This window comes from Trichosurus vulpecula, chromosome 4, assembly GCF_011100635.1.
Source record: "Trichosurus vulpecula isolate mTriVul1 chromosome 4, mTriVul1.pri, whole genome shotgun sequence".
NCBI lineage: Eukaryota > Metazoa > Chordata > Mammalia > Diprotodontia > Phalangeridae > Trichosurus > Trichosurus vulpecula.
Window position 1 is genome coordinate 371,643,827 of NC_050576.1, and position 25,798 is coordinate 371,669,624.

Consider the following 25,798-nt stretch of genomic DNA (forward strand, 5'->3'; position numbering starts at 1 on the left):
CCATTTTTCCTATAAGGTTGTGTAAAAATAGACTCAAATAGTCATGGCTTTTATACTCCCTTCTTTGAGATGTATTCTCCATCTTACTTAACTTTATAGAAATAGGGACTACAATAATTGTAGCAGCCTTTAATTAGTCACTTACAATTTATGAAGTGCTTTCCTCACAACAATCGTGATTATCCCTATGTAACTGATAGGGGGCAGTTAGGTGGTTCAGGGGTTAGAGTGCCGGGCCTGGAGTCAGAGTTCCTGAGTCCTCTTCCTGAGTTCAGATCTGGCCTCAGACATTTGCTAGCTGTTTGACCCTTCAAGTCATTAACCCTGCGTGCCTCAGTTTCCTCATCTGTAAAATAAGCTGGAGAAGGAAATGGTAAACCACTCTAGTATCTTTGCCAAGAAAACTTGGAATGAGGTCACAGAGTCAGACACAAGTGAAAAACAACCACAATATTACTGATGAGGAAAGAGAGGCTCTAAGCAAACAAGGAACTTACAACTTATAAATGGGTTATGGAGGACCTAGAATGATAGGATCATAGGTCTAGAACCAAAAGATGCCTTAGAGGTCATTAATTCCTAGGCCTGTTTTACAGATGAGGAGTTGAAGCACAGAGAAAATAAGTTACTTAACCCAGGTCTCCTGCCTCTAGAGGTCTGGTACTCTTTCCATTACACCAAAGATAAGATGCAGCTGCTAGTATCAAAATCCTTTCCAGTGAATATTTGAATTGTAAGTTGTTCTGGATGATGTATTGAATTAAATCTTCGGTTCCACATTACCTAGTGGAAAAATTCTACGTAAAGAAGTTTAACTACATAAACAGCTATTAGTTGATTAGCTCAACGAGACACTTTCCCCCTTCCCCTCCATTAAAATGAACTGTTTGACGAAATCAACCATCAGACTTGGTATAATAAATGAACTAGTTGTACTTGGTGTCCCAGAGGGTGGAACAAGAATCCATGAACCAAATTTGTAAAGAGTTAAATCTGGCCTTGATACAAGGAAAGATTTCCTGTTGAGTTATCCAAAAGTGGAATGGGCTACTTTGGGAAGTACTTGATTTTCCCAAATTGCAGATCTTCAAAAAAAGGCTAGACAACCGACCATCTGTGAAAAATGTTTTCTAGCGGACTTCATCTTCAAGCATAGGCTGGACTAGATGTCATCCTCCAAATTCAAGATTCCATTTGACTACTAACTGCCTGAATATAAACATTAAAATCATGTGTCTTTTCAGCATGAATTCGTATAAAGGTTTTAGGTATGGAAAAATGAATATAATAGCTATTAAAATAGCTAAGGATATTTTTTTTTCTTTATCCTATGATGAGTTCAATACAAAACATTCCTAAGATATGTTATGAGAGGACAGGTGTTATTACAGTGTCACTTTATAGTATATTTAATGTATGCTTTGACTTTGTTAGTAGTTAAAAAGAAGTTCTTTAATACTTGATTTTTAAAAATGACCAATCATATCATTTCGCTATTTATATTGCTTAGTGACCGTAAGCTGCCTGATCGAAAACTCTTCCTGCGTACACTTCGCAGATAGTTTCGATATAGCATGACACTGATGACTCGAGCTTGAAATTGTTTTGAGACAATGTAATAGAGTATAACATCCAGACATGTGCTGAGATTCATGAGGAAAGTGGTAAAGGTGCTCCATGGATTAAAACTGTTTTCCTCACGTTGCAGCATTAGAAAAGCAAAACAGATATGAAAGGGAACAAAGCAGACAAGCACTTGTACGATGAGAGTAATAATTATTCGTATGGACTTTTCCTTGACCTTTGGTTTCAGTTTAGAAGTCCGGCCACGAAGGAGACTGTTAATAATGAATGAATAGCATCCAATCATGATGAAAAGAGGAATCAAGAAAAACAGTATCAAACGAGCAAAGTTCAGCATATTAATTGCTTTTAAGTGGATTATGTCAAAAATTTTCAGGCAGCTGGGAGGGTTTGCATCTTTATCTGGATCTTCATTTAAAAATAATAGAGGGGTGGTGGTTGCAAGAGTCATTATCCAAATTCCAGCACAAGCTAGCATTGCTTTGCTTGTGTTCTTAAGTTCTTTGGTATGTTTAGGCTGCAAAATAGCCATGTATCTATCGGCACTAATAAAGGCAAGAAGCCAGAGGGCAATACTTGGATAAAACATTGTGAGAGCTCCAAGAATGTGACAGAAAGTCTCCCCAAAGATCCATTTACCTTTTCCATAATAAACCATACGGAAGGGTAAGCATAATACAAAGACTATGTCCAATAATGCTACGTTCATCATATAGATAGTTACAGTTGTTCGTTTCTTGGTGCTGCAACTGAAGACCCATAGAGCAGTCACGTTAACAAATAATCCAATTATGAAGATACAGCTGTAGAATACCAGTGCTGCAATCTTGTATTCTTCTGGTTGTAAGTTAATAGAAACAGAATGATTTTGATTATTTTGGGTAGCCATCTTATTTCTTGTAGAACATGATACCTAGAAATGGAAAAAAATATTAAGTATATCCATACAGAATTGTGAACCTGATATAAATCAATCACCTAGCGAGCTTGAGAGAGTTTTTTTTTAAAATTTTAAAGCATAATAAGGATATTTTCATAAAAGATTGTTGTAGATATATCATAACTGTTTGGAACTCATTTTGGTATTATGAAGCATAGGCAAAGTTTCTTGGCTTTTTTTTTTAAACTTAGATATTTATTGATATCTTCTCTTTTCATATCACCATCATTTCTCAGTATGTTTCTCTTATAAGTGCAGGAAAAGTTCAGCAAAACTAACACATCAGCTGAGTTCTTCATTGTGTACCACACCACCTTTCCTTTTCAAATAGCTCGAAAATGCATTCTCATATCTCTTCTTTTTTGAAAAATCTGATTTTATATATTTTGCATGGCTACACGTGCATAACCTATGTCAAGTTGCTTGCCTTCCCAATGAGGGAGAGGTGGGAAAGAGAGAGAGAATTTGGAATTCAATTTTCAAAGCAAATGTTAAAAAAAATTGTTTTTATATGTAATTAGGGAAAAATAAAATACTAAATTGGAATGAAACAGAAAGAAAAATCTAATTGTATTTTTTTCAATGAACAAAAATCCACTTTCTTTTCCTCTCCTCACCCTTTCTCTGTCCCCTAAATAGAAAAAGTAAATTAAAATTTTTGTAATAAATAAGCATAATCAAGCAAAATAAGTTTGCACATTGAACATATCTTAAAAATGTCTCATTTTCTATCCTGAGTCCTTCACCTCTCTCAAGAGAGAGCATGCTCATCATGAGTTCCTTGGATGCTAGTTAGTCATTGCATTCATCAGAGTTCTTAAGCCTTTCAAAAATGTTTGTCTTTAAAACTTTGTTATTATTGTCTAAAATGTTAACCTTTTTTGGTCAACTTAGCCAATCTGATGGGAGTGAAATAGAATCTTAGAGTTGTTTTAATTTGCTTTTCTCTAGTTATTAGTGATTTAGAACATTTTTTTCATGTCTATTAATGACTTGGATCTCTTCCTCTGAAAACTGCATATTTATATTCTTTGACCATGTGTTATATGGGGAATGGCTCTTATTTTTATACATTTGGATCAGTTCCCTACTTATCCTGGAAAAGAGACTTTTGTCAGAAAAAACTTGCTGCAAAATTCTAATTTTTGCTGCATTGGCTTTGTGTAAAAAACTTTTAGTTAAGAAAAATTTTGCATTTTTGCTTCTGTGATCCTCTGTCCTTTGTTTGGTCATGAATTCTTTCCCTCTCCATAGATCTTAAAAGATATTTCCTTCCTTGTTACTATAATTTGCTTATGTTGTTATCTTTTATGTCTAAGCCAAGCTGAGACCTGGGAAAGACCTTAGCTTAAAAAGGCCAAGGCCTCCCACTGCATCTGGGGTCATCTCCAGTCATCCTGATTTATATTTTGCTACTGGACCCAGATGGCTCTAGAGGAGACAGTGAGGCTGGTGACTTTCTTTGCACAGCCCTCCCTCACTTAAATCCAATTCACCGCAAGTCATGTCATCACATTCCTGATGCCATAGTCCTCACGCATCCACTTTGGAGCCTTACCTCGATGTATGATTTGAATGTTTATCTGTACCTAATTTCTGCTAGATTGCTTTCCAGTTTTCCCAACAGTTTTTGTTGAGTTCGTTCTTTCCACGTACATTGTTATTGTCATTGTTTATTTTGCTTCTCTTGTTCTGCTTACTTCACTTTGTATCAGTTCATATAAGTCATCTCGTGAATCTCTATACTTTTCATATTCATTGTTGCCTACAGTACAGTAATATTCTAGTACTTTAATTAGCCCACAGTTTGTTTCACCATTCCCCAAATGATTGGGCAATCACTATGTTTCTGGATCTTTGCTACTGAAAAAAGAGGGTTGCTAAAAATATTTTGGTGTGAATTGGACCTTTCTTTTTATCATTGATATTGTAGGCAATGACTAAGTCAAAGGGTATGGACATTTTAGTCACTTTTTAAAAAAAGTATAATCCTGGACTCCTTTCCAGAATGGTTGGATGATTTTACAGCCCCACCAATAGTTATTAGTTGACTGTCTTTCCACAACCCCTCTAACATTTATTATTCCGATCTTTTGTCATCCTAGCCAGTTTTCTAGGTCTAAGGTAAAATGGTTTGTTTATTTGTTGTTTACATCTCTTTAATTTGCCTTTCTCATATTATTAGTGATTCAGTGCAACGTTTCATATGGTTGTTAATTGTCTGCAGTTCTTTTGAGAACTCTTCATATCCTTTGACCACATATCCATTGGCGAAAGACTTTTGGTCATGTATTTGCATATCTTGGATTCCTTCATATATTTAAATACACACATACATACCACAATATCTTCCACCAAGGATTGATAATTCGAATTAATTGAATTAAGTGGGAAGGTCAGTTTGGATTAGTAGACAGTGAATGTGAGAATCTTTCACAATGTAGTTTTATTACTTTAAAGTACATTCAAGAACTAAAATTAGGCTAACAGTTTTGGCAACAAAGGCTCTTTAAAAATAAGAATGATTTTAAAATTCTTCTATGTAAATGAATAGTGTTTGAGGAACATTTGTTGAAGGTCAGATTATTTTAAATATTTTTCCTGAAACTTTATGTTATTAATGTTAATATTAAAATTTACTTATAGTTTAAAAAAAAAGGAATTTGTTACACCAAGTTAAGCATAGGCTAGCCTCCATCCAAATGATCACAAATTACAAAATAATAATATCTAAATTAGCTAGGTTGGACCATGCCTAAAGAACAATTCAGAATACAGCAAAGTACGGATGAAAACTAATTTACAGAAATGCACAAATGAGCTAGAAACAGCCCTTTCAAAAGTACTTTTAGCTGTGGTTACTTACCCACAACAGTTTACAGTTCAGGCTTACGAAAGCATTCATTAGTCAAGACTATCATTAGTATTATTTCCTTTAAATGCTTCATTTAGTCAAGGTTCTGGAAAAAAAAAAACCAAACCAAATATCTTGTACAGGGTTCTTAAGGTCAAGAGACTTCGGATTATTTTAGCAATACTAGAAACTTTTTGAAATAGTTAAGATCCTGCCTTAATTCGACTCCAGATTAAATTTTAAGTGTCATGCAGATCTGTAGCCAATTTTAACTGCTACATAGCCTGTAACAGGATTATAATTTTTTTGAGGACAAAGATATAGATCTTTAATTTTTCTTTTACCTTCAAAGCACACTGATGTATCATACAGGTACTCAATGGATACTTACTGCATCAAATTGGAAAAGGTATTATCAAGGATTATAGAGCCTGAGAGGACAGTCAAGAAGATGAATTCTGTGCCTAAACAGTAGGTTCTCTCTTCAGGCTTTAAAGCATAGTTTTCAGTATTTTTTTCAGTTAACTTTGCTAGATGACAACCTGACTGAAATCTTGAAATGCCAATTACTACTGAATGGTAGTGATAATAATAGTGGCTTCCATTTATATGACTCTTTATGGTTTACAAAAAGCTTTTACATGCTATAATCTCATTTTTTCATCCTGACAACCCTATGAGGTAAATAATGGAGATATTATTCCTTTCATTTTATATGTGTGAAAACTTCGATTTATAGAGGTTAAGTGATGTACTCATAGTTCCCAAGCTGTTTATGGGCTCAAGTAAGATTCAAACCCAGGTCTTCTCCTGGCTCCAGAATTCAACATTATTTGAAACTAGTCTGGCTAATAGTGTAAAAATTCTGAAGAAGAACTTCTTTTGCTCAAATGTATCAGTTAATGACAAGAAGACATCTTTCAAACCAAAAACTTTTTGGTTATTTGAATTTGCATTGACTTGGCAGTGATTATCACCTTTTAGGAAGTTGTAGTGCTTATTTCTCTGGCTTCTCATGGCCACCTTTGCTTTCACCAAAAGTATAAAGTGCTTTTGAACTTTGGGGGGAGAATTTTATAATACTTCAATTCTGTTTATATTCTAGGGTGTTACAGAATTGGAGTTAGAAATCTGTAGTCTGATAACAATGCATTTCAATATCACTTTTCTTGTTTTGCTGTTTTATTTATTTTGCCTTTTTTTTTTAACATACCGGACCTTAGACAAATAAAAAGTTCCTTTGACCTTGTCTTGGCTTGAGGAATTCCATTCCAACTTAGTACACTTTTATTAAGCTCTATTAAGCTCCTTTATTAAGTGCTGTGTAAAGTCACAGAACTGAGCACTGGAGACAAACAAATTCAATATAGACCCTCAAGTCAAGAAGCTTGCGCTGTAACCATATGAAGATGTGTGCATACATGTGATACAGGAAAAAGTGGGATAAATGTAAAGGAGAGATCCAAGCCAATTTCTACAAGGAATTTTAGGAGTAAAGGACCACTTTCACCTGGAGGTGGGACAGGGCTTTGATGGAGGAAAGTGAGGGAAGGTTTCATAGAGGAGATAGCACATACTTTGGACCTGGAAGGAGGGAATGACCTTGACATCAGTAGATGGACCTGGGTGGAGAGGCCATTTTACATAGTGCAATAAAGCATCAATAAAGGAGAGGGTAGGATGGGACTAAAGGACTTGAGTTTCTAGAATATGGAGTACATGAAAAGAAGTAGTACTGAAATAAGACTAAAGAGGTGGGTTTGGGCCAATTTATATATGGCTTTGAATGACAGAAGAGTTTATGTTCAGATTAGGGTCTATGAAATTATTAAGATCCAAAGGGAGAATCAAAAGGAGGGAAATCCACATGAACTGAACCAACACCATGTTGACAAAGAAGCAGAAAACAAATGGCTGAGTCCTGCAGGTTTATTAATAGAAATGGAGGGGTAATTGAGGCCACTAGATTCTAAATGAGTTATATTTATGGATCTTAGACTTTTGATCAGTGTAGGTTACACAAAGAAATTTTTAAAAAATGCAGTGTGTCACTATAGGTTGCAAAAATTTAGCACTTACTGAATACCTAGGAAGACCTGACCTAGTGGCTAGATTTGTGTATCAGAATCTCACAGTCTTTCATAAACTTAATAGACAATAAATTGCTGTATTAGAAATATAGATTTCAAATATCCTTGATAATTCAACACTAAGTTGAACTGAAACTAGAGCATTATCATAGGCAAAGCCGTTAACCTATCATTGATCCATAAAATTTAAGAATGTTTTTAATAGATATTGCCATTTCAAATGCTCAATCTCCAAACTACATGGAATGAAAAGCTTTCAAAATGTAGAGACATAGCAGAAGAAATCAAAACCATTTGGAAGTAGAATGAGGGATTTATAGGATGAGAGACCCTGTTTTCTTCCAGAATTTGTTCTGAAGATGCTTTCTTTGAGAGTACAGACTATAAGCTTACATCCCAATGCTTTAATTACAAAAAAAAAGGAGTTATTTTATGTACTTGTTCACCAGTCCACCTAACATCAAATATAAAATAATGGTGGTAGGATAATGAGTTGTCCCAGAGCCATTTCAACCTGGACTCAATTGGAAAAAAAAAACCCACAACTTTTTTTTTCTAATTTTAGTTCAGCTTGTGGGTTTTGTTGGTAGAGAAACTCCCTCTACCAATGCAGATTGGTACCTTCTCTGCAGCCTATAGTCTTTAGACAGTTGCCTGGGGTACTAGGAGTGATTTCACCAGGGTCACCCATCCAGTATTTTTTAGAGATGGTACTTGAATACAAGTTGACAATAACTATCCGCTATCCCATGCTGCCTTCATCGTCATCATCATCCTCTTCATCAAGCTATAACCAGTGCATTATATAAATCAATGCAAACTTATTAATAAATATAATCAGAGAAAATTAATAGCATGGGATGATAGAAGATGATATATAATACATTGAATGTATTAAAGAGATGAGACAACATAACACACTTCAGGTTTGCAAAACACTTTACGTAAATTATCCCTTGAACTTTACAACAACCTTGTAAAATAGTTATAATACAGTTATTATGCCCATTTTACAGATGAGGAAACTGAGTTTTAGGAAAGTTTAAGTGAATTGCTCATGATCACATAGCTGTTACGGGTGCTGCTACTAACTACTGTTTGATATTTTTATAGTATTTTAAAGTTTGCAAAATGTTTTACGTATGATAGCCACTGTTGGGGAAGTATTTGAAGCCAGGTCTTCTTAACTCCAGTTCCTCAATTCTGTCTATCTTCTAGGCGTGCTGTGTCTCATAAAGTGATTCACTAGAGGTAAGAAGAATGAGGTGCTTTTCTGGTACCTAAGTAGGGTCACATAGGAGCTAGTGGCATGGCAATCTTTGCTCTGGGGTCCTCTGTCCAGATTACCCTTGGAAAAAATTATCCAAAGAAGTGGCTAGGTCTAGGATCCTAGCTATCTATAGAGGTTCTAGCTTACAGTCTGTATGATCTTTTAAAGTATGTACTTAATAAATGTTGAATAGATTAGCAGATTTCTTATTGTATTATTAAGGACACTATCTAAAGCTCTGTAAGCTAACAGTCCTTCTCTTGAAGGATGAATGAGAAAAAAAAGAAGGGTAGAAATGGATTTTCAAAGATACCTGATATTTTTAAGTATAGAATGTTGTTACATGTTCAAACTAGAGTCTTTTTAAAGTACATACTCTCAGAATTTACCAGACTTTGTTTATAGATTTTTTTGTATGCATTATGAAAAACTGTAGTTTAAACCATTAGGTAGAGAATAGTTACATAAACCTTTTTTCTTTAAAATGAAAATAAGCAAAGTAACATAGATTATGTTCGCTATACATTTTAATGTTATTGAAAAAAGGTATATCATCTGTATGAGTAGATTGTAATCTATATATTCTAAGATACTTATTAGCAATTTTAAAATAACATACTATTAAAACATACATATATATCTTTGAAAAATTTAATTTTTTATTAAAAATCATATAGGAAGTCAAATATTCCTTACCTTCTGTGTTAAAGTTATTTGTAGGTAATCATTTTTCAGTGTGCCCAAATCTGTAAGAGATAAGAAGTCCTTCTGTTGCTTTTTTTTTCCTTGCTCTAAAATAAGTTGTTCATAAGGCAATCTGGGTCAAGAAATAGTTTCATTTTTCTAGTTTTAGGCTTTTTGCTTAACAGTTTATCTTATATACTAAGTCCAAGGTTAAATATTTATAAGATTTTTTTTTTACTACTTTGCCTCTTTCAGCAAATACTCTTTGAAGTAAGGTCGGGTTTTTTTTTTTGTTGTTGTTGTTCATGACATCATTCTGGATGTATTTTTAATACAGTATATACGTAACATTAACCCACAAAAGAAAGGTGAGTAGTGTTTAAAAGAGACTTCTAAGTAAGAAATGGGAGAAAATTGAATGTTTCCTTTGAAAACTGAATGTTGCTTTTGCTAACAGAAAAACAGTACCATTTAGCAGGCATTTAGTGCCTTCAGGAAAATTAAATATTTAGAGATCTGAAAAGTGAAAGTAAATCTTATAAATCATATCTTCATTTAAAAATTTTCTAGCAAATTTGAAACAAACATCTTTCCCCATCCTTTTTAATTCTAGTGCCTTTTCTCTGTTGATTATCTCTGATTTATCTTGTATATGCTGACTAATATTAAGTTGTTTGCCTTTCATCTCCCCCGTTAAACTGTGAGCTCCATTAAAGAAGAGCCTGCCTTTTGCCTTTCCTTTGTATCCCTCAGTACTTAGCACAGAGTCTGGCACATAGGAGGTTCTTAATAAATGTTTATCAACCGACCAACTACCAACATTTATTTTCTTTCTTAAAAAGCTCTGTTTTCTATAGAACACTCACCGTTTTTTACTTTTCTTCTCTGGAAGTCATCATTTCTTCTTCCTTTATATGAGAAAATAAATAACTTTTGACTTCCCCAAAGGCTGCTTTAACATAAAAGAAAAAGCATTTGGGATCCTTTGCTGTATTAATTTACATACTCTGGGTAAGCTAATGAAAAAAAATGAGTTGAAACTGATAGTAAGGGAAGTAATGGCCCCAAATGAGGCATCTAGAAGCCCTACCGCTTCCTCCTCTTCTTCTCCTCCCCCTCTCCTTCCTTTTCACAGAGGAGGTTGGTAGCTAGCAAGGGGGATTATTTTCCTATTGTATATAACCTTTAAGTCTTTCATTTGTTTTCTTTTAAAATAAATTTATTTTCATATTTCTTGCAATCCCTTAATAACATTTTGTTCTCTTAAGTGAAGGAGTTTTACAGTTTGATTCTTTGAGAAAGATTAAGGCTGTATCTGCACACAAACTTGATTAGAAACAAAAAGGTTGAATTAAGTAAAATTGTCAGTTATTTTTTAAAAAAACTACTATAGTCAGTTACAGGTTGTTTTAATTAAATAGACTGTTTTAAAAATTAACCAGTTATTTGAATTAAGCTGAGTTTTTGTCTTTAAAAAACAACTCCTTTTAATCTAGGTCAAAACAATAGTAAGGCTGCCGCTGCTGCTATTGCATGCAGTTAGTATCTATTTTTACCATCACTTGACTGTGCCCTCAAAAATCAAATCCACATCCTTTCAGATAATCTAGTATTATCCATTGACATTGATACATCCTATGACTAAGTGATGTTACCTTTTATGAATCATTGTTTTGTGAAGAGAAGTCAGGGGTGTAGTAAAAATGACTAATAAATATTAGGATTTGGCACAGGAAGTCCAGGATTTGAATCCCACTTTTGCATTTTATTCAACCATTTACCATAAGTAAATCACTTAGACTCTGGGTTTCAGTTTCCTCATCCTACAGAGAAGGGTATGGAACAAGATGATTTCTATAAGATCTTTTCTAGTTATAAATGGTAAGAATAACATTTAATGGCATTTAAAATATAGGAAAATAGGTCATTTCCTTAAATTGTTATTGATAAGTAATTCTCCTTATTAAATTTTACAATTTCTTTTTTTTTTGGAGGGGGGAAGGCAATTGGGGTTAAGTGACTTGCCCAAGGTCACACAGCTAGTAAGTATGTCAGGTGTCTGAGGCCGGATTTGACTCAGGTCCTCCTGACTCCAGGGCTGGTGCCGTACTCACTGCACCACCTAGCTGCCCCAAATTTTACAATTTCTAATTTCTTTCTTAATGCCTTTTTAGGGAGGAACTTGGGGATTTCTCTTATGGATCCTCTAGACAGTGCTCTATTTTTTTTTCTAATATCTTGGCTTATTAAATGATAAGGTTAGAAAGAACATTTTATTTGCTGCAGAAGAGAGACCTATTTGCTCACATAGGATGAATCTATTTTTTTTTTTTTTTGCTTAGTGTGAAAGCTCAGTATTTCAGCCCAACATTTTGCAACTATTTTTTAGACCTAAAAAGCCTTTCCCTTATTGAACTTTGACTCTAGGCACTTGAGTGACTACAATAAAAATTCATCCTTAAACTTTTTGCTTAAAGTTACTTAAAGTTTGCTTAAAGTCGCTGCTTAAGGGCAGAACTTTAGAAAAAGTTATAATTACTGAGGTTGTGTACAGTAAAATAAAACTATATTGAATATTGGTGTTAGTATGGGCAAGATAGTGGCAAAAATGTACAGTATATCTATGTTTAATATAGAAAGTCTTCTGTGCAGGAGTTAGCTACTATTTAGCTAGAATTTTAATTCTTCTCTTCTCCTGTGCTTTTCAAATTCAGACTCAAAGAAGAGTTAAGTGTACCATATCTGGGACTCTTAGACCTCTCCCAAGCTTGATAGGGTAGATTATTAGTATCAGAGATGCATCCTGGTCAGTTTCAGAAAGGCTTTTCAGCACATAATAGTCCCAGAGTCATCAAAGTAGCTACTTAGACAAAATCATAGCACTATGGATAACTGAGGGAAGTAAAACCAGACACATGGCTTTTCTGGCTGCCTCCTCAAGGTTGGCATTTCGAGAGACACAAAGACCCCTGCATTAAGGAAGACTCCTAGGAATTTCTATAATGCCCATCCTTAAATCTTGAGAAATCACTTTGGCCCAAGTGACTCTTTGAAAACAAAGACTACTACAAGACTACACGATAGCGGCCTGACTATTAACTACCCAGGTTCAGATCTGCTCTTCTTCCTACAAATTTTCCCACTATTCCATAGCCCCACTTAATTAACCATGATAACCCCTTATAGTCTGGCTCCTCACTTTATCATTCCTTGAAACTGCTCTCTCCAAAGTTACTTATGATCTCTTCGTTGCCAAATCCAATGTCTTTTCTCAATTATCATTAATGCTTCTTGACCTCTCTGCAGCCTTTGACCCTATTGATCATTCTCTCCTCCTTGATACTCTCTTCTGCCTGGGTTTTTGAGACATCACTGTCCCCTGATTTTCCTTCTGCCTGTCTGACCGTTCTTCTATCTCCTTTGCTGGATCCTCCGCCAGGTGATATCCTCTAACTGTAGGTGTCCCTTAGAATGCTATCCTGGATCCTCTTCTTTTCTCCCTCTATACTACTTCACTTTCTGATCTCATCAGCTCACATGGATTTAATTATTATCTCTATGCTAATGATTATCTTTTTAAAATTTTTTAAAAGTTTTTTATAAACGAAACTGCTTTATTCTACTGAAGGTTCATTTTATAGCATACAGAAAATTCTTCTAAGGATAGGATTCAGGATGAATAATTTTCAGTATTTGTTTCCTCAATTCAAGCCATCTCATCTCTCTAATTTTTTTTTAAGAAGAGGTAGCTGGCCTGCAACCTCTCTTTATTTATTTATTTATTTTTAAATAAAAACATTTAATAGTATTATGTTTTCCCAATTACATTTAAAGATAGTTTTCAACATTCACTTTTATAAGATTTTGAATTCCAAATTTTTCTTTCCTCCTTTCCAAGCTCCCTCCCCAAGATGGCAAGCAGTCTGATATAGGTTATACATGTATAATCATATTAAACATATTTCCATATTAGTCATGTTGTGAAAAGAGGAATCAACACAAAAGGGAAAAACCACGAGAAAGAAAAAAAGAAGTGAAAATAGTATGCTTTGATCTGCATTCAGACTCCATAGTTCTTTTTCTGGATGTGGATAGCATTTTCCATCATGAGTGTTTTGGAACTGTCTTAGATCAGGTTTTTCTGAAATCTTCCTGCTCATCATTTCTTATAGCATGGTAGTATTCCATTAAATTCACTTACCACAATTTGTTCAGCCATTCCCGAATTGATGGGCATCCCCTCAATTTTCAATTCTTTGCCACCACAAAAAGAGCTTATGCTAAATCATATCTACCACTCCTGCCCCAATTCCTCTGCTGACCTCCAATCTTCCTTCTCCAACTGCTTTGCAGACATCCCAAACTGGATGTCCAATAGACATCTTCAACTCAGTATATCCAAAACAGAACTCATTATCTTTGCGCCAATCCCACCCTCTCATGCCCCCACTACCACCACCACCTTCCCAATTATAGTACTTCAGAGGTCTACAGAATCTTCCCAGTCCCTCAGGATCACAACCAAGGAGTCATCCTAGATTCTTCAATATCTCTCACTTCCCACATCCAGTCTCTTGCTAAGGACTATCGATTTCACCTTCACAACATCTCTCCTCTGACACCGCCACCACCCTGGTGCATGCCTCTATTATCTCCCCTCTGGACTGTGGCAGTAGCCTGCTGGTGGGTTTTCCTGCCTCAAGTCTCTCCCTACTGTAATCCATTAAGCCACTAAATTTATTTTCCTAAAGCATGTGTCCAACCATGTCACTCCCCTGCTTAGTAAACTCTAAGGGCTCCCTGTTGCCTGCAGGATCAAATACAAACTGCTCATTTGGCATTCCAGGCCCTTCATGACCTACCCCCAGTCTGCTTTTCTATTCTTACAATGTATGCTCTTTCCATTCCCTGACATAAACTCCTCAATATTGTGTTACTGGCCTCCTGGCTGTTCAACAAATGGGGCACTCCATTTCTTGACCGAAGGCATTTTTTCTGGCTGGAATCCTCCCCCTCCTCTGCTCTAATTACCAACCTTCCTGGCTTTAAAGCCCCAACTAAGATCCCACTTTCTACAGGAAGCCTTCCCCAGCCCCTCTTATTTCCAGTGCCTTCCTTCTATTGATTATTTCCTATTTATCCTATCTATAGTATAGCTTGCTTTGTGTATATTTGTTTGCATGTTGTCTCGCCCATCGAATTGTGAGCTCCTGGAGGGCAGGCAATATCTTTTGCCTCTTTTCGTATCCCTAGCACTTAGCACAGTACCTGGTAAGTAGCAGGCCCTTTTAATATATCTATCTTTATTGATTGATTGATGGCAATGAAAATTTGCTGTGCTACTAATTGTCTGATTCTTTTCCTTACTAGAGAGCTAATACATTGCTTATCTAAACTTCGCCACAATAATAAGCCCATTACTTATTAACAGGCCCATTTTTATGAAAAATAACTATTTTCCAAAACAAAAAAAATTACTGAGAAGACTGGCATTGTGTGGCATTTGCATATTTTTGCAAATCCTCTTAATATCTGGCTTAATAGAAGACAGCTGGATTCTCATTTCTGCTTCTGTAATAAATCTGTTGCTGTGTTTTGGTTGGAGTATATGAAGAAAATCTGGCCTCACACAGACATGTTGTTAGACAAAGCGAGGAATATTTTAGTAGGTAAATAATGTCTTAGTATTATTATGAAAATAGTTTTGATCTCACAGACCCCTTGAAATTTTCTTAGTAACCCCCAAGGATCCTCAAATCACACTTTGAGAACTACTGCCTTACGATATATACCTTGATCATGGTAACAAATAATTTTTGAAGTGAATTAAATTGTGGAGACCTGACATCTCCATCTGTGGTCCCTGCTTCCTCTACTTCTGAGTGTTGCACCTGGGTCGATTGCTTTGGACTTCATTCTCCCCTTCCTTTCTCCCTCAGTGGCATCTCTGTATATGAAAGATCGAAAATTGTGTTTCTAAATTTGTGCTTTAAAAATTTACCACTTCTCCCAAATTGTCGGAAATCTACCTGATTTGGGTAATCCAGAAAAAACTAGCTCCTCTGAAATGAATGTCTTATCCCATTTTCCCATTAAACCCATAAAACTTATTGTCAAACATTTATGTACCTTGCCATGTGCTCCATTTAAAATTTATAGAAATAAGGACCTCTATTGTAAGAAAACTAAATACAATAGCACACAGGCAAAACATGGATAGCATTCTAGTTGTGCTCCTGTTAAGAATTTATTTTTGAAGGCCAAACACAGTTGTTAGTTCTCCCAAGAAGCTTTCTCTAACCCTGAAATTTCTCATAGCAGTTTCCTTAGTCCTTGCCTTTGCACATATAACACTTTCTCTTACATAAAAGTTATTCATGTACATGGTGCTTCCATCCTTGAGAATCAGAGCTATCTTTTTGCTCCCATCACTGAATATAGTGGAAGAAGTTTTATATTTGATAATAGAAGATACAGTTTTGATCCTAGCTCCTGTTCTTACTACTACTTGTGTGACCATAGGCCAGCGACCTCTCTGAGTCTTTTTCTTCATATGTGAACCCCAAAGTGCTATATAAATGTGAATTGCCATATTTAATAAGTATAATTTTTGAAATGTTTAGAGAATTGAAGAATATTATTATGGCCACTTGTCAGGTGCATTCAGTAGGAATCTTCACTAATGTAATAGTGGCAGAATCAGCATTCATAAAATAGTTTATAGACTAGAACCTCAATACACAATGCCCCTTTTTGTACTTGAATATTAGGTAGAATATGAGTTGTGTATTGGTCCTCCATATCACTGGTCTTGTAATTATAGCTACTGGTAATAGCTAATAGAAAGTTCCAGGTTTTAGGTTTGAATAAATATATAGCTATCCATGTAATTTTTATTGAATTTTTATTTATTTTCTCAATGAAAAGAAAAAAATTACAGTATTTATCTACTATCAGCCAAATAGAATATGATATTTTCTTCAATAATGTTCTTAGTGTAAGTTGCAAATTTTAAATTTTTTAGGAAAAGATTTTTTTAAAAAAGATAGCCCTTTCTCTAGGACTGTGATCCCCTCCCATTAAAAAAAATAGTACTGTGATAAAAATCTGTTTAATACTTTCTAGAGAATAAGCGCTACCCTACCTTATAAAAGTTTGGACTGTTAACCTAAATGTGAATGGTACGGTATGTTATGCCACTACTTAGCTAAACAACCTGGAACAAATCACTCTTGGGCTTCAATTTCCTCATTTGTAAATTTTTTTTTTTTTTTTTGCTTTTTCAGGTCTTAGAGACAATGAAGGAGACAGTACTCAATAATGCTCTTTCTGTTCAAGTGGAAAAGGGAGCATGTGGGACAGTGTGTTGAGTGGTGCTATAATACGTATACTAGTGGCCAAAGTTTGGCTATGGATATTCACATTGTAGGCATGATTTGGGATTTATAGGATTTTCTGTGGTTTAGGTGACAAGTGTTTTACTTTGTTTTGGTAGTTTTGTCAACTTTGTCATTAAATGATTCAGTGATATTCTCGTCAAGCATTTTTTCCTGAGTTTCTTAGAAAAAGGAGTCTGGCATACCCTTAGTAACCTATAGGATTCATCTATTAATTTTTTTTTTCCTGAGACTGTTTTGCCTTGGTGAATTGATAGGTGAGATTCTTTTAGTTTTGATTTTTATCATAAAGGAATACTATTCAGATTCAAGTTCCATCCTGGGCCCCCTTCAGTACTTATAAAGTGAGAGTTTAAGTAATCTCTTAAATTCTCCAAACTTCAGTTTCTTCATCCACAAAATGAGAATAATTTATTTGAATGAACACAAGAAAGCAGACCATATGATCTTTTGATCCATTTCAGCTTTGAGGTTTTACTCTTGTTGAAATCTTAGCCATTACATCTAGTAGAACATAAACTTGTTGAGGGCAGGGACCATTTCACTCTTGTATTCCCGTTGCCTGGTACATAGTAGGTGCTTAATAAGTGCTGATTTGTGATCTTTTAAGTTAAGGCCCAGCCCATCCATGTCTCCTCTTCTAAAAAGCCTTCCTTTCTTTCTTCAGGATATTCATTTTTTCTTTGCCCTTTCATAGTACTTTGAACTCTTCTTGTTCTCTGATTTTATTCTCTTTGGCTTGGTAATTATTGACCTAATTGTACTATAATGATAGTATATTTATGTATGTGAGTTCCATGTCAGGGACCATGTCTTAATTATCTTTTATTTTCCTTAGTACTTAAAATGATGCTCTGTACATACTTGAATCAGTGCAAGGATCTGTCATTTTACTGATGAAGGTACTCCTACAGTAGAAGTATAGGTCACAACACCTCCATCTTTTTTCATTCTGTACAGTTATACCTGTGAAGGATGGTATACAAGTTGTGCAAGTTATGTGAAGAAAGCAAGATGGTTTTGTTATCAAAGAAGTTACTGCATGGAATTTATTGTATAAATAAGCACAGTTAGCCATACATTGCTTTAAATTTTTCATGTATCTTATTAAGCTTTATAACACATGGATTTAAATTTCATACATGCTCAGAAAAATAAATTTTGTGCTGTACTGCCACCTACAGGCAATTACATACCTCTCGCTGTATTCTCTCTAACTTGTGTCAGGGTTGGGAGGATATATTATAAGGGGTATGCTATTTTTCCCCAATAAAAGGAACTTAGATGAAATTTTTAAATAAAAAGTAACCAGTTGGATTCACTATAAATGAGGTAGTTTGGCAAGTTTAAAAAGCTTATAGCAGAAACAAAACCTTAAATAAGACTGAGCATGCTTAGTAAATACTGAAAGATTTTAGTACATGTTGACATCTTAAAACAAATTAATTTACCGGCCTCTCAAAACATACTTTTTTCAAGTTTGTAATTCACCTGGCTCTTTAAACAGAGTTTGTTAGGAATGTAGAATATAGAAAAGAGGGCTATCTCTGAAACTCATTTGTGAAGCATATACAAGAATAAAAACATCAAAACTAATAAGTAACAGTAATATATAAAGAGGTTGTGCGTATTTTTAAATTTGGGGAGTTTTCGGAGTTTGTCTTTCAGAAACCAGTGTGAAATTGTCATAAAAAGTTTGGCGGAAATAATTTGATTTATTTTGGGGAAAACAATACTTATGCTTATACAAATTCATACATATGCATTATGTGCAGGTAGTAACTGTGCAGACAATGATTAATAAGTTTCCATGTTTAGATTATAAGGGAAGGGGAAGGAAGAAATTAGGATTTCTGTAGTACCTACTATGTACCAGGCTCTGTGCTAAGTGTTTTATAAATATTATCTCATTTGATCCTCACAACTACCTAGGGTCACACAGCTTCTAAGTGTCTGAGGCCAGATTTGAATTCAGGTATTCTTAACTCCAAGCCCAGTACTCTGTCCACTGCAGCACCATAAGAAGTAATTGTATTTGCCAAATATACCATTATTCTGTAGATTTTCATATGCTATGTATGAATAAAGATTACCCCAAAAGATCAATTTTTGTGCAGGTGTTTTCATGAAATTTTTTAGGAGTAAAATCTTGGGTTTTGAAAAATGGATTTTGAGGTTTTAGAAAAAGAAAATGAAATGAAAATGGAAGGGGAAAGGACCAGGGATACAACAGTAGTAACAATAATAATAGCTAACATTGATATAATGCTTAAAATAGAATGAAAGGAACCTCAAAAATGAATCAGTTAAACATTTATTAAGTACCTACTGTTTTCTAGGCACTATGCTAGGGGTGAGGACACAAAGAAAGGCAAAAGACAGTCCTTGCTGTGAAGTTACTGATGGTCTAATGGCAGGGACAACATGCAAGCGACTGTGTACAAACAAGCTATATGCAGGATAAATTGGAAGTAATTAACAGAGGGAAGGCACTAGCGTTAAGGGGGATCAGAAAAGACTTCTTACCTTTGTGGTATTTTATTTTGTTATTTATTTTTAGTTTTCAGCATTTACTTTTATAAGATTTTGAGTTCTAAACTTTTCCCCCTCCCCAAGATGGCCTGGAGTCTGGCTATACATGTGCATTTATATTACACATATTTCCATGTTAGTCCTGTTGTGAAAGACGAATCCGTACAAAAAGGAGAAAAACACAAAAAAAGAAAAACCTACAAAAAAAGAGAAAATAGTATGCTTCAATCTGCATTCAGACTCCATAGTGCTTTCTCTGGATAGCATTTTCCATCATGATTCTTTTGAAATTGTCTTGGATCATTGCATTGCTGAGAAGAGCTAAGCCTATCAAAGCTGATCATCGTGCAGTGTTACTGCTACTGTGTACAATGTTCTCCTGGTTCATCTCACTCCACTCAGCATCAGTTCATGTAAGTCTTTCCATGTTTTCCTGAAATCCATCTGCTCATCATTCCTTATGGAACAATAATATTCTATTACATTCATATACCATAACTTGTTCAGCCATTCCCCAATTGATGGGCATCCCCTCAATTTCCAATTGTTTTCCACATGTCTGTGGTATTTTAGCTGGGACATGAAGGAAACCAGAGAAGCCAGGAGGCAGAGGTGAGGAGGTAGAATATTCCAGGTATGGGGGACAAGCAGTGGAAATGCCCAGAGTTTTGAGACGGAGTTTCTTGTACAAGGAACAGCAAGGAGGCCAGTGTCACTCGATCACAGAATACATGGGGAAAAATATGGTGTATGTAGACCGGAAGGGGCTGGGGAGTTGGGGTGGGAAACAGGTTATGAAGGACTTTGAATACCAGAGGATTACATATTTGATCTCTTTGGTGATAAGGAACCACTAGAGTTTCTTGAGTAGGTGAATGACATGGTCAGGCCCAAGCTTTAGGAAAGTCACTTTAGCAACTCAGTGGAGAATGGAGTTGATTGAGGAAAGACTTTTGGTAGGGAGACCAAATGGCAGGCTATTATAGTAATCCAACTCTATTAAAGAGATGAGGGCCTGAACCAGGGTGGTAGCAATGTCAGAAGAGGAAGGGGAAATATGCAAGAGATGCTACAAAGGTAAAATTGATAGGTCTTGGCAACATATTGAGTACGGAGGGTTAGAAAGAGTAAGGAGTTGAGAATGACACCTAGCTTTTTTGAGCCTGGCTGACTGGGAGGATGGTAGTACCCTTGGAGCCATTGACAGTGCTAGGGATGATGATCCATCGAAAGAGGCTGAGAAGGAGATAGATAGGAGGAGGACCACTCTGTCACAGAAACCTAGGGAGAAGAGAGTATCAGCTAGAAGATTGGAGATTACAGTGCTGGATCCTCCTCTAAGTCATACCCTCTAGTTACAGGGTTCTACCCTGGACCCTCTTCTTCTATATACTACTTCACTTAATGATCTCATCAGTTCCCCTGGATTCAATTACCATTTCTACATTAAGGATTCACAAATATACCTATCCGGCATTACTCTCTCTGCTGACCTCTTATCTCACATTTCCAACTGCCTTGCTGCCATTCTGAATAGGATATCCAGGAGGGATATTAAACTCAACATATCCAAAATAGAACTTATTTTTTTTCTCCCTAAACCCTTCCCTCACTCCCCTATTCCTCTGTTACTGTAAAGGGCAATACCATCTTCCCAGTCCCCCCTGCATACAGTCTCCTCCTTACCCTCTCTCACCTCTCCTATCTAATCCATCCAAAGTGCCAAGGCGTGTCAATTTCACTTATTTAGCACCTCTTGAATATATGCACTTTCCTCCTCTGATCCTGCCACTACCCTGGTCTAGGCCCTAATCACCTCATACCTGGACTATTGCAGTGGCCTACCTGTGGATCTTTCTGCCTCACTCTCTCCCCACTCTAGACTATCCTCCATTCATTTGCTAAAGTGATTTTCTTAAAGCTCAAGGTCTAACCATTTCACCTCCCCCCAACACACACACAAATCCAGTGGCTCCCTTTTGTCTCTAGGATCAAATGCAAAATCCTCTGGTGTTCTAAGCCCTTCATGACTTAGCTCCCTCTTACCTTTCCAGTCTTCTTACACTTTATTTTCTGCCACATTGTATTTAATTCAGTGACACTGCTCTCCTGGCTGTTCTATAAACAGGACAATCCATCTTTCAGTTCCAGGTATTTTCTCTGACTGTCCTCCATGCCTGGAATGTTGTTCCTCCTCATCTCCATGTACTGGCTTTCCTTAAGTCTCAACTAAAATCCTGTCTTCCACAGGATACCTTTCCAAACTCCTCAATTCTAGTGCCTTCTCTCCGTTAATTATTTCCTATTTATCCTGTATTATAGCTTGTTCGTTGTCTCCTCATTTAGATTGTGATTTCCTTGAAGACGGGAACTGTCTCTTGACTCTTTTTGTATCAGCACTTAGCACATTGCTTGGCTATGTAGGAGCTTAATGAATGTTTATCAGCTGACTAACTGACATTATGAAAGGCTACAGAGAGTTCAAGAAGGAACGAAACAAGCATTGATTAAGGACCTAGGATATGCCAGGCACTAAGTGGGCTAAGTGTTTTACAAATATAATCTCATATTATCCTCACCATAACCCTGGGAAGAAGGTGCTATTATTGTCTTTATTTTACAGTTAAGGCAATTGAGGTAAAAATAGCTTAAGTGACTTGCCCAAGGTCACACAGCTTTTAAGTGTCTGAGGTCAGATTTAAATTCAGGTGTTCCTGACTCTAGGCCCAGAAGAATGAGGATTGACAAAAAGACATTGGATTTGACAATTATGAAATGGTTGCCCAATGGAACTCAATAACCCAGTGTTTGATAAAGTAGAAAGTATAAATTATTTAGGAAAGATCCCTCTATTTGATAAAAACTACCAGGAAAACTAGAAAGCAGTCTGACAGACAAACTTAGACCTTATACGATATTCCCCAGTGCCTTTTAAATGGGTACATGACCTTAATATTAAAGATCATACTATGAAAAATTACAATAGAAGCAGATCACATGCCTCTTAACAGCTGTGAATAGGTACAGTCTTAAACAATTATAAAATATAAAACAGGTAACCTATACATGAAACTGAGAAGCTTCTGCACAGACAGAATTAATTAGGATAAGAATGGGAGCGGATGTATGGGGAGAAAAGTCTTTGTATCAGATTTTTCTGAAAAAGGTTTGGTATTGAACATATGTTACATACACACACATTTATAAACCACATACATTTATACACATATAAGCTATTCCCCAGTGGATAAATCATCAAAGTATGTAAACAAACAGTTCTCAAAGGAACAATCACAAAGCTTTAACAGCCACATAAAAGAATGCTCCAAATCACTAATAAGAGAAATACAAATCAAAACAACCACAAGGTTTCACCTCACACGCTGCAAATTGGCAAAGATGACAAAAGGAGGCAATAGTCACTATTTGAGGGGTTTTAGAAGGTAAGCACACTGGTTAATTTTTGGTGGAGTATTTACTGGTGCAGTCATTTTGGGAAGTAATTTGAAATTGTTTAATGTGACTAAAATGTTCCTATTCTCTAATCCAGAGATCCCACTGGGCCTACCCCAAGGAAGGCTTTAGAAAGAAGGCCCTCATAAATACCAAAATAATTTTGACCATACTTTTTGTGATAGCAAAGAATTAGAAACAAAGTAAATGCCCATCAATTAGGCAATGATTAAGCAAATTATGGTGCATAAGTGTAATGGAATATTACTGTTATGTAAGAAATGATGAATGTGATAAATTACAGAGAAGCATGGAAAGAACTACATGAATTGATGCAGAGTGAAGTAAGCAGAGCCAAGAAAACAGTATATATGATAACTGTAACAATGCAAACAGGAAGAACAACTGTACATATTTTTAAAAAAGTGAATGTTTCAAAATTACAAAGAAGCCACATGGTATATCATTAAGGCAGAATTCATGACTTCAAAGATAACCTTGAATATGCCTGAATTGTCCAGAATCATAGCATATAAGGAATTCTCTAAGTAGAAGGCAGAGGAGTTAAAGCATTTATTGAAACTCAAAAGTAGCAGACCCATGGACCAGTGTCTCCAATTCAACATCCTGGCAAGAACCTTTCAAAACCAGTATGCCCATCTCACAATAGTGACCAGGAGGCCACAGAAAAACATGGCAGCAAGCCAAGCCATACTGGTGCTTCCAGCACCCCCCCCCCATGCCAGGGCCTTCCAGCAAGAAGACCACCCACTGGCCTCAAGCCCCTGTTCAGCACTCTCCAGTCTCCACGAGTGTCAGTCCTGCTTTTTTTTGTAGTGCTTGCCACCATCGCCGCCACTTCCACCGCAGTCTCCAAACTGTGTTCCAGCTAGCTGACTGCTTCCTCTCTCCTTCAGCTCTTAACTGCTCTCACCAACTGCCTCTTAGCTCTGCTCCAACTGTTCAGCAAGCTCCTCCCACCACAGGCTTCATGTCATCATGTGGACCAGAACTCAGGAGCCTACCATTGGCTCCAGTCCTAGCCACTTCCTCCAGGACCCTGAGATCCCGCCCCCAAAGCCCATTCAATTGGGCGGGAAAGATCTTCCCATTCACTGATTGCTATTACATTTGGCCCCAAGATCTTTCATGTCCATTACATAGGTCAATGGGAAACTGGTGTCAATAATACCATAACAATAAAAATCTTGGGGTAAGGGGTGAAGGTCTCATTTTCCATAGCTTCTTCTTGCAGAAATTGGACATAGAGCTGTTCCTGCCCCAAGAGTCCCATTCCAGAGTTCCATTCTTTAGCAAGCTGGCAGGAATTCCAGGAATGCTAGGTGCTTAGGCAGTCATCTGAAAGTGTAGGGTACTTAAGCCTAAAGGAGACAGAACTAGCAACCAGGTTAACCAAAACAAAGAACAAAAGAGTAGGCAAGTATGGACTACTATACTTCAAATAAAATCATCCCCATTGTGGTTGAGACTCCAGTTATACAAAAATTCGATCTCATAGCCTAATTCAAGTAGGAAGTGTTTCTTTTCAAAGGGAACACAATAAGGAAACTAAGTCAGAAGGGTTCCATCCTGGATGGACACTAGGATTGCCCTCCAGGCCTTTTCCCCAGATACAAACTTTCACCTGTTAATTACACAAGATCACCTTCCCTCTGAGTGGCTTGTGGCATTTATCAGCATCAGCCTTAATTCTGGAGTCCATGAATCTATTATTATAGCCCTATTCACAGTAAAATATATGGTTCAGGGGTACAGTTTGGTAATTATCTTCCCCTTAATAGACCACTGTTACAGTGTTGTCCTTCCCATGGCCTGTGACTTCTGCAGCCTTTGGATGTCATCCAGCTTCCGTTTCACCCATACCTTAACTCCCAGTTTTATTCCATCAGTAGAACCAAAGCCTTCCTTTCCTCTGAGAGTTATTTTGGAAGGAGGGTCAGTTTTCACAAAGGGCATTTTTTCACAAGGGATAATAATCACTTGGACTATCCTATCGTTTCTACAAAATTGTACAGGTTTCTTACCCAAATTATGGAGTATCACAATAATTTCTCTTTGATAATTAGAATCTATCACTCCAGCCAATACATGTACTCCTTGAGCTGCTAATCCTGGTTTAGGTAATATCCGTCCAAAATGATTCCTGGGGATTCTCATACATACTCCAGTAGAGGTTTTTCTTATCTCTTTCCTATTCAACTGAAAATTCTCTATACAATGTAAATCATATCCTGCTGAACCAGGTTTTTCTGGGCACGGTGGTGGGACATCTTCCCTCACAGTCCAAAATTCAATGTTTTGGATCTCACATGTTTACTGTTTTCTAATCTGCAGATTTGGGGTCATCATTCTGGCTAGAGGTATACTCCCTCCTAAGGGCCTATTATTCAAATTACGGAAGGCAATAGACAAATTATCCTTCCAATGTCAATATGAATTATTAGAGCTTAATTTTCTTAGCTGTTCTTTCCACAATCCATTCATTCTTTCAGTTAGCCCAGATGCTTGTGGGTAATATGGACTGTGATATATCCACTCTATATTATTCAATACACAATATCTTTTCCTTTCATTACCCTTGAAATGTGACCCATTGTCACTTTGAATCTGCATTGAGGTTCCATAGTTTAAACTTAAGAATATCTAGGGTTTTACAGGTTTTTTTCTGAGTTGCATCCTTATAAGGACAAGCCACTAGTACACCTGAATAGGTGTCAACACATGTACATATATATTTACATCCTTTATCTTGAGGTAGTGGTCCAATATAATCTATCTGCCAAATTTGGGCTGGAACTTTTCCACTTGCTATTTCTCCAGTTACTATCCTAGGAACAGTTCATTCTTTTTCCAATTGACATATGCAACACTCCTCTGTTATTTGTTTTAACAGTGCATGAGAGATACTGATACCTCGATCCTGTGCCCATCGGTGGGTGGCCTGGACCCCCAAATGGCCGGCAGTCTGGTGGA

At 36.3% G+C, this 25,798-nt stretch overlaps 2 protein-coding genes across 2 annotated transcripts in view; one reads left to right on the forward strand and one right to left on the reverse strand.

Annotated features, from left to right (window-relative positions):
- Window positions 1-25,798, forward strand: part of UBAC2 (UBA domain containing 2) — a 245,180-nt gene that overhangs the window by 44,605 nt on the left and 174,777 nt on the right. The gene's annotated exons all lie outside the window — the stretch shown is intronic.
- GPR18 (G protein-coupled receptor 18) lies at window positions 1,375-9,494 on the reverse strand. Its single transcript, XM_036753856.1, has 2 exons — window positions 9,435-9,494; window positions 1,375-2,497 (listed from the first exon to the last, which is right to left on the reverse strand). Exon 2 carries the CDS (start codon window positions 2,471-2,473, stop codon window positions 1,481-1,483), a length of 993 nt encoding a protein of 330 aa, XP_036609751.1. The 5' UTR covers window positions 2,474-2,497; window positions 9,435-9,494; the 3' UTR covers window positions 1,375-1,480.

What these genes read in the sequence shown, in the direction of transcription:
- GPR18 (XM_036753856.1), bottom strand. Translation starts at nt 2,473, where the DNA reads ATGGCTACCCAAAATAATCAAAATCATTCTGTTTCTATTAACTTACAA.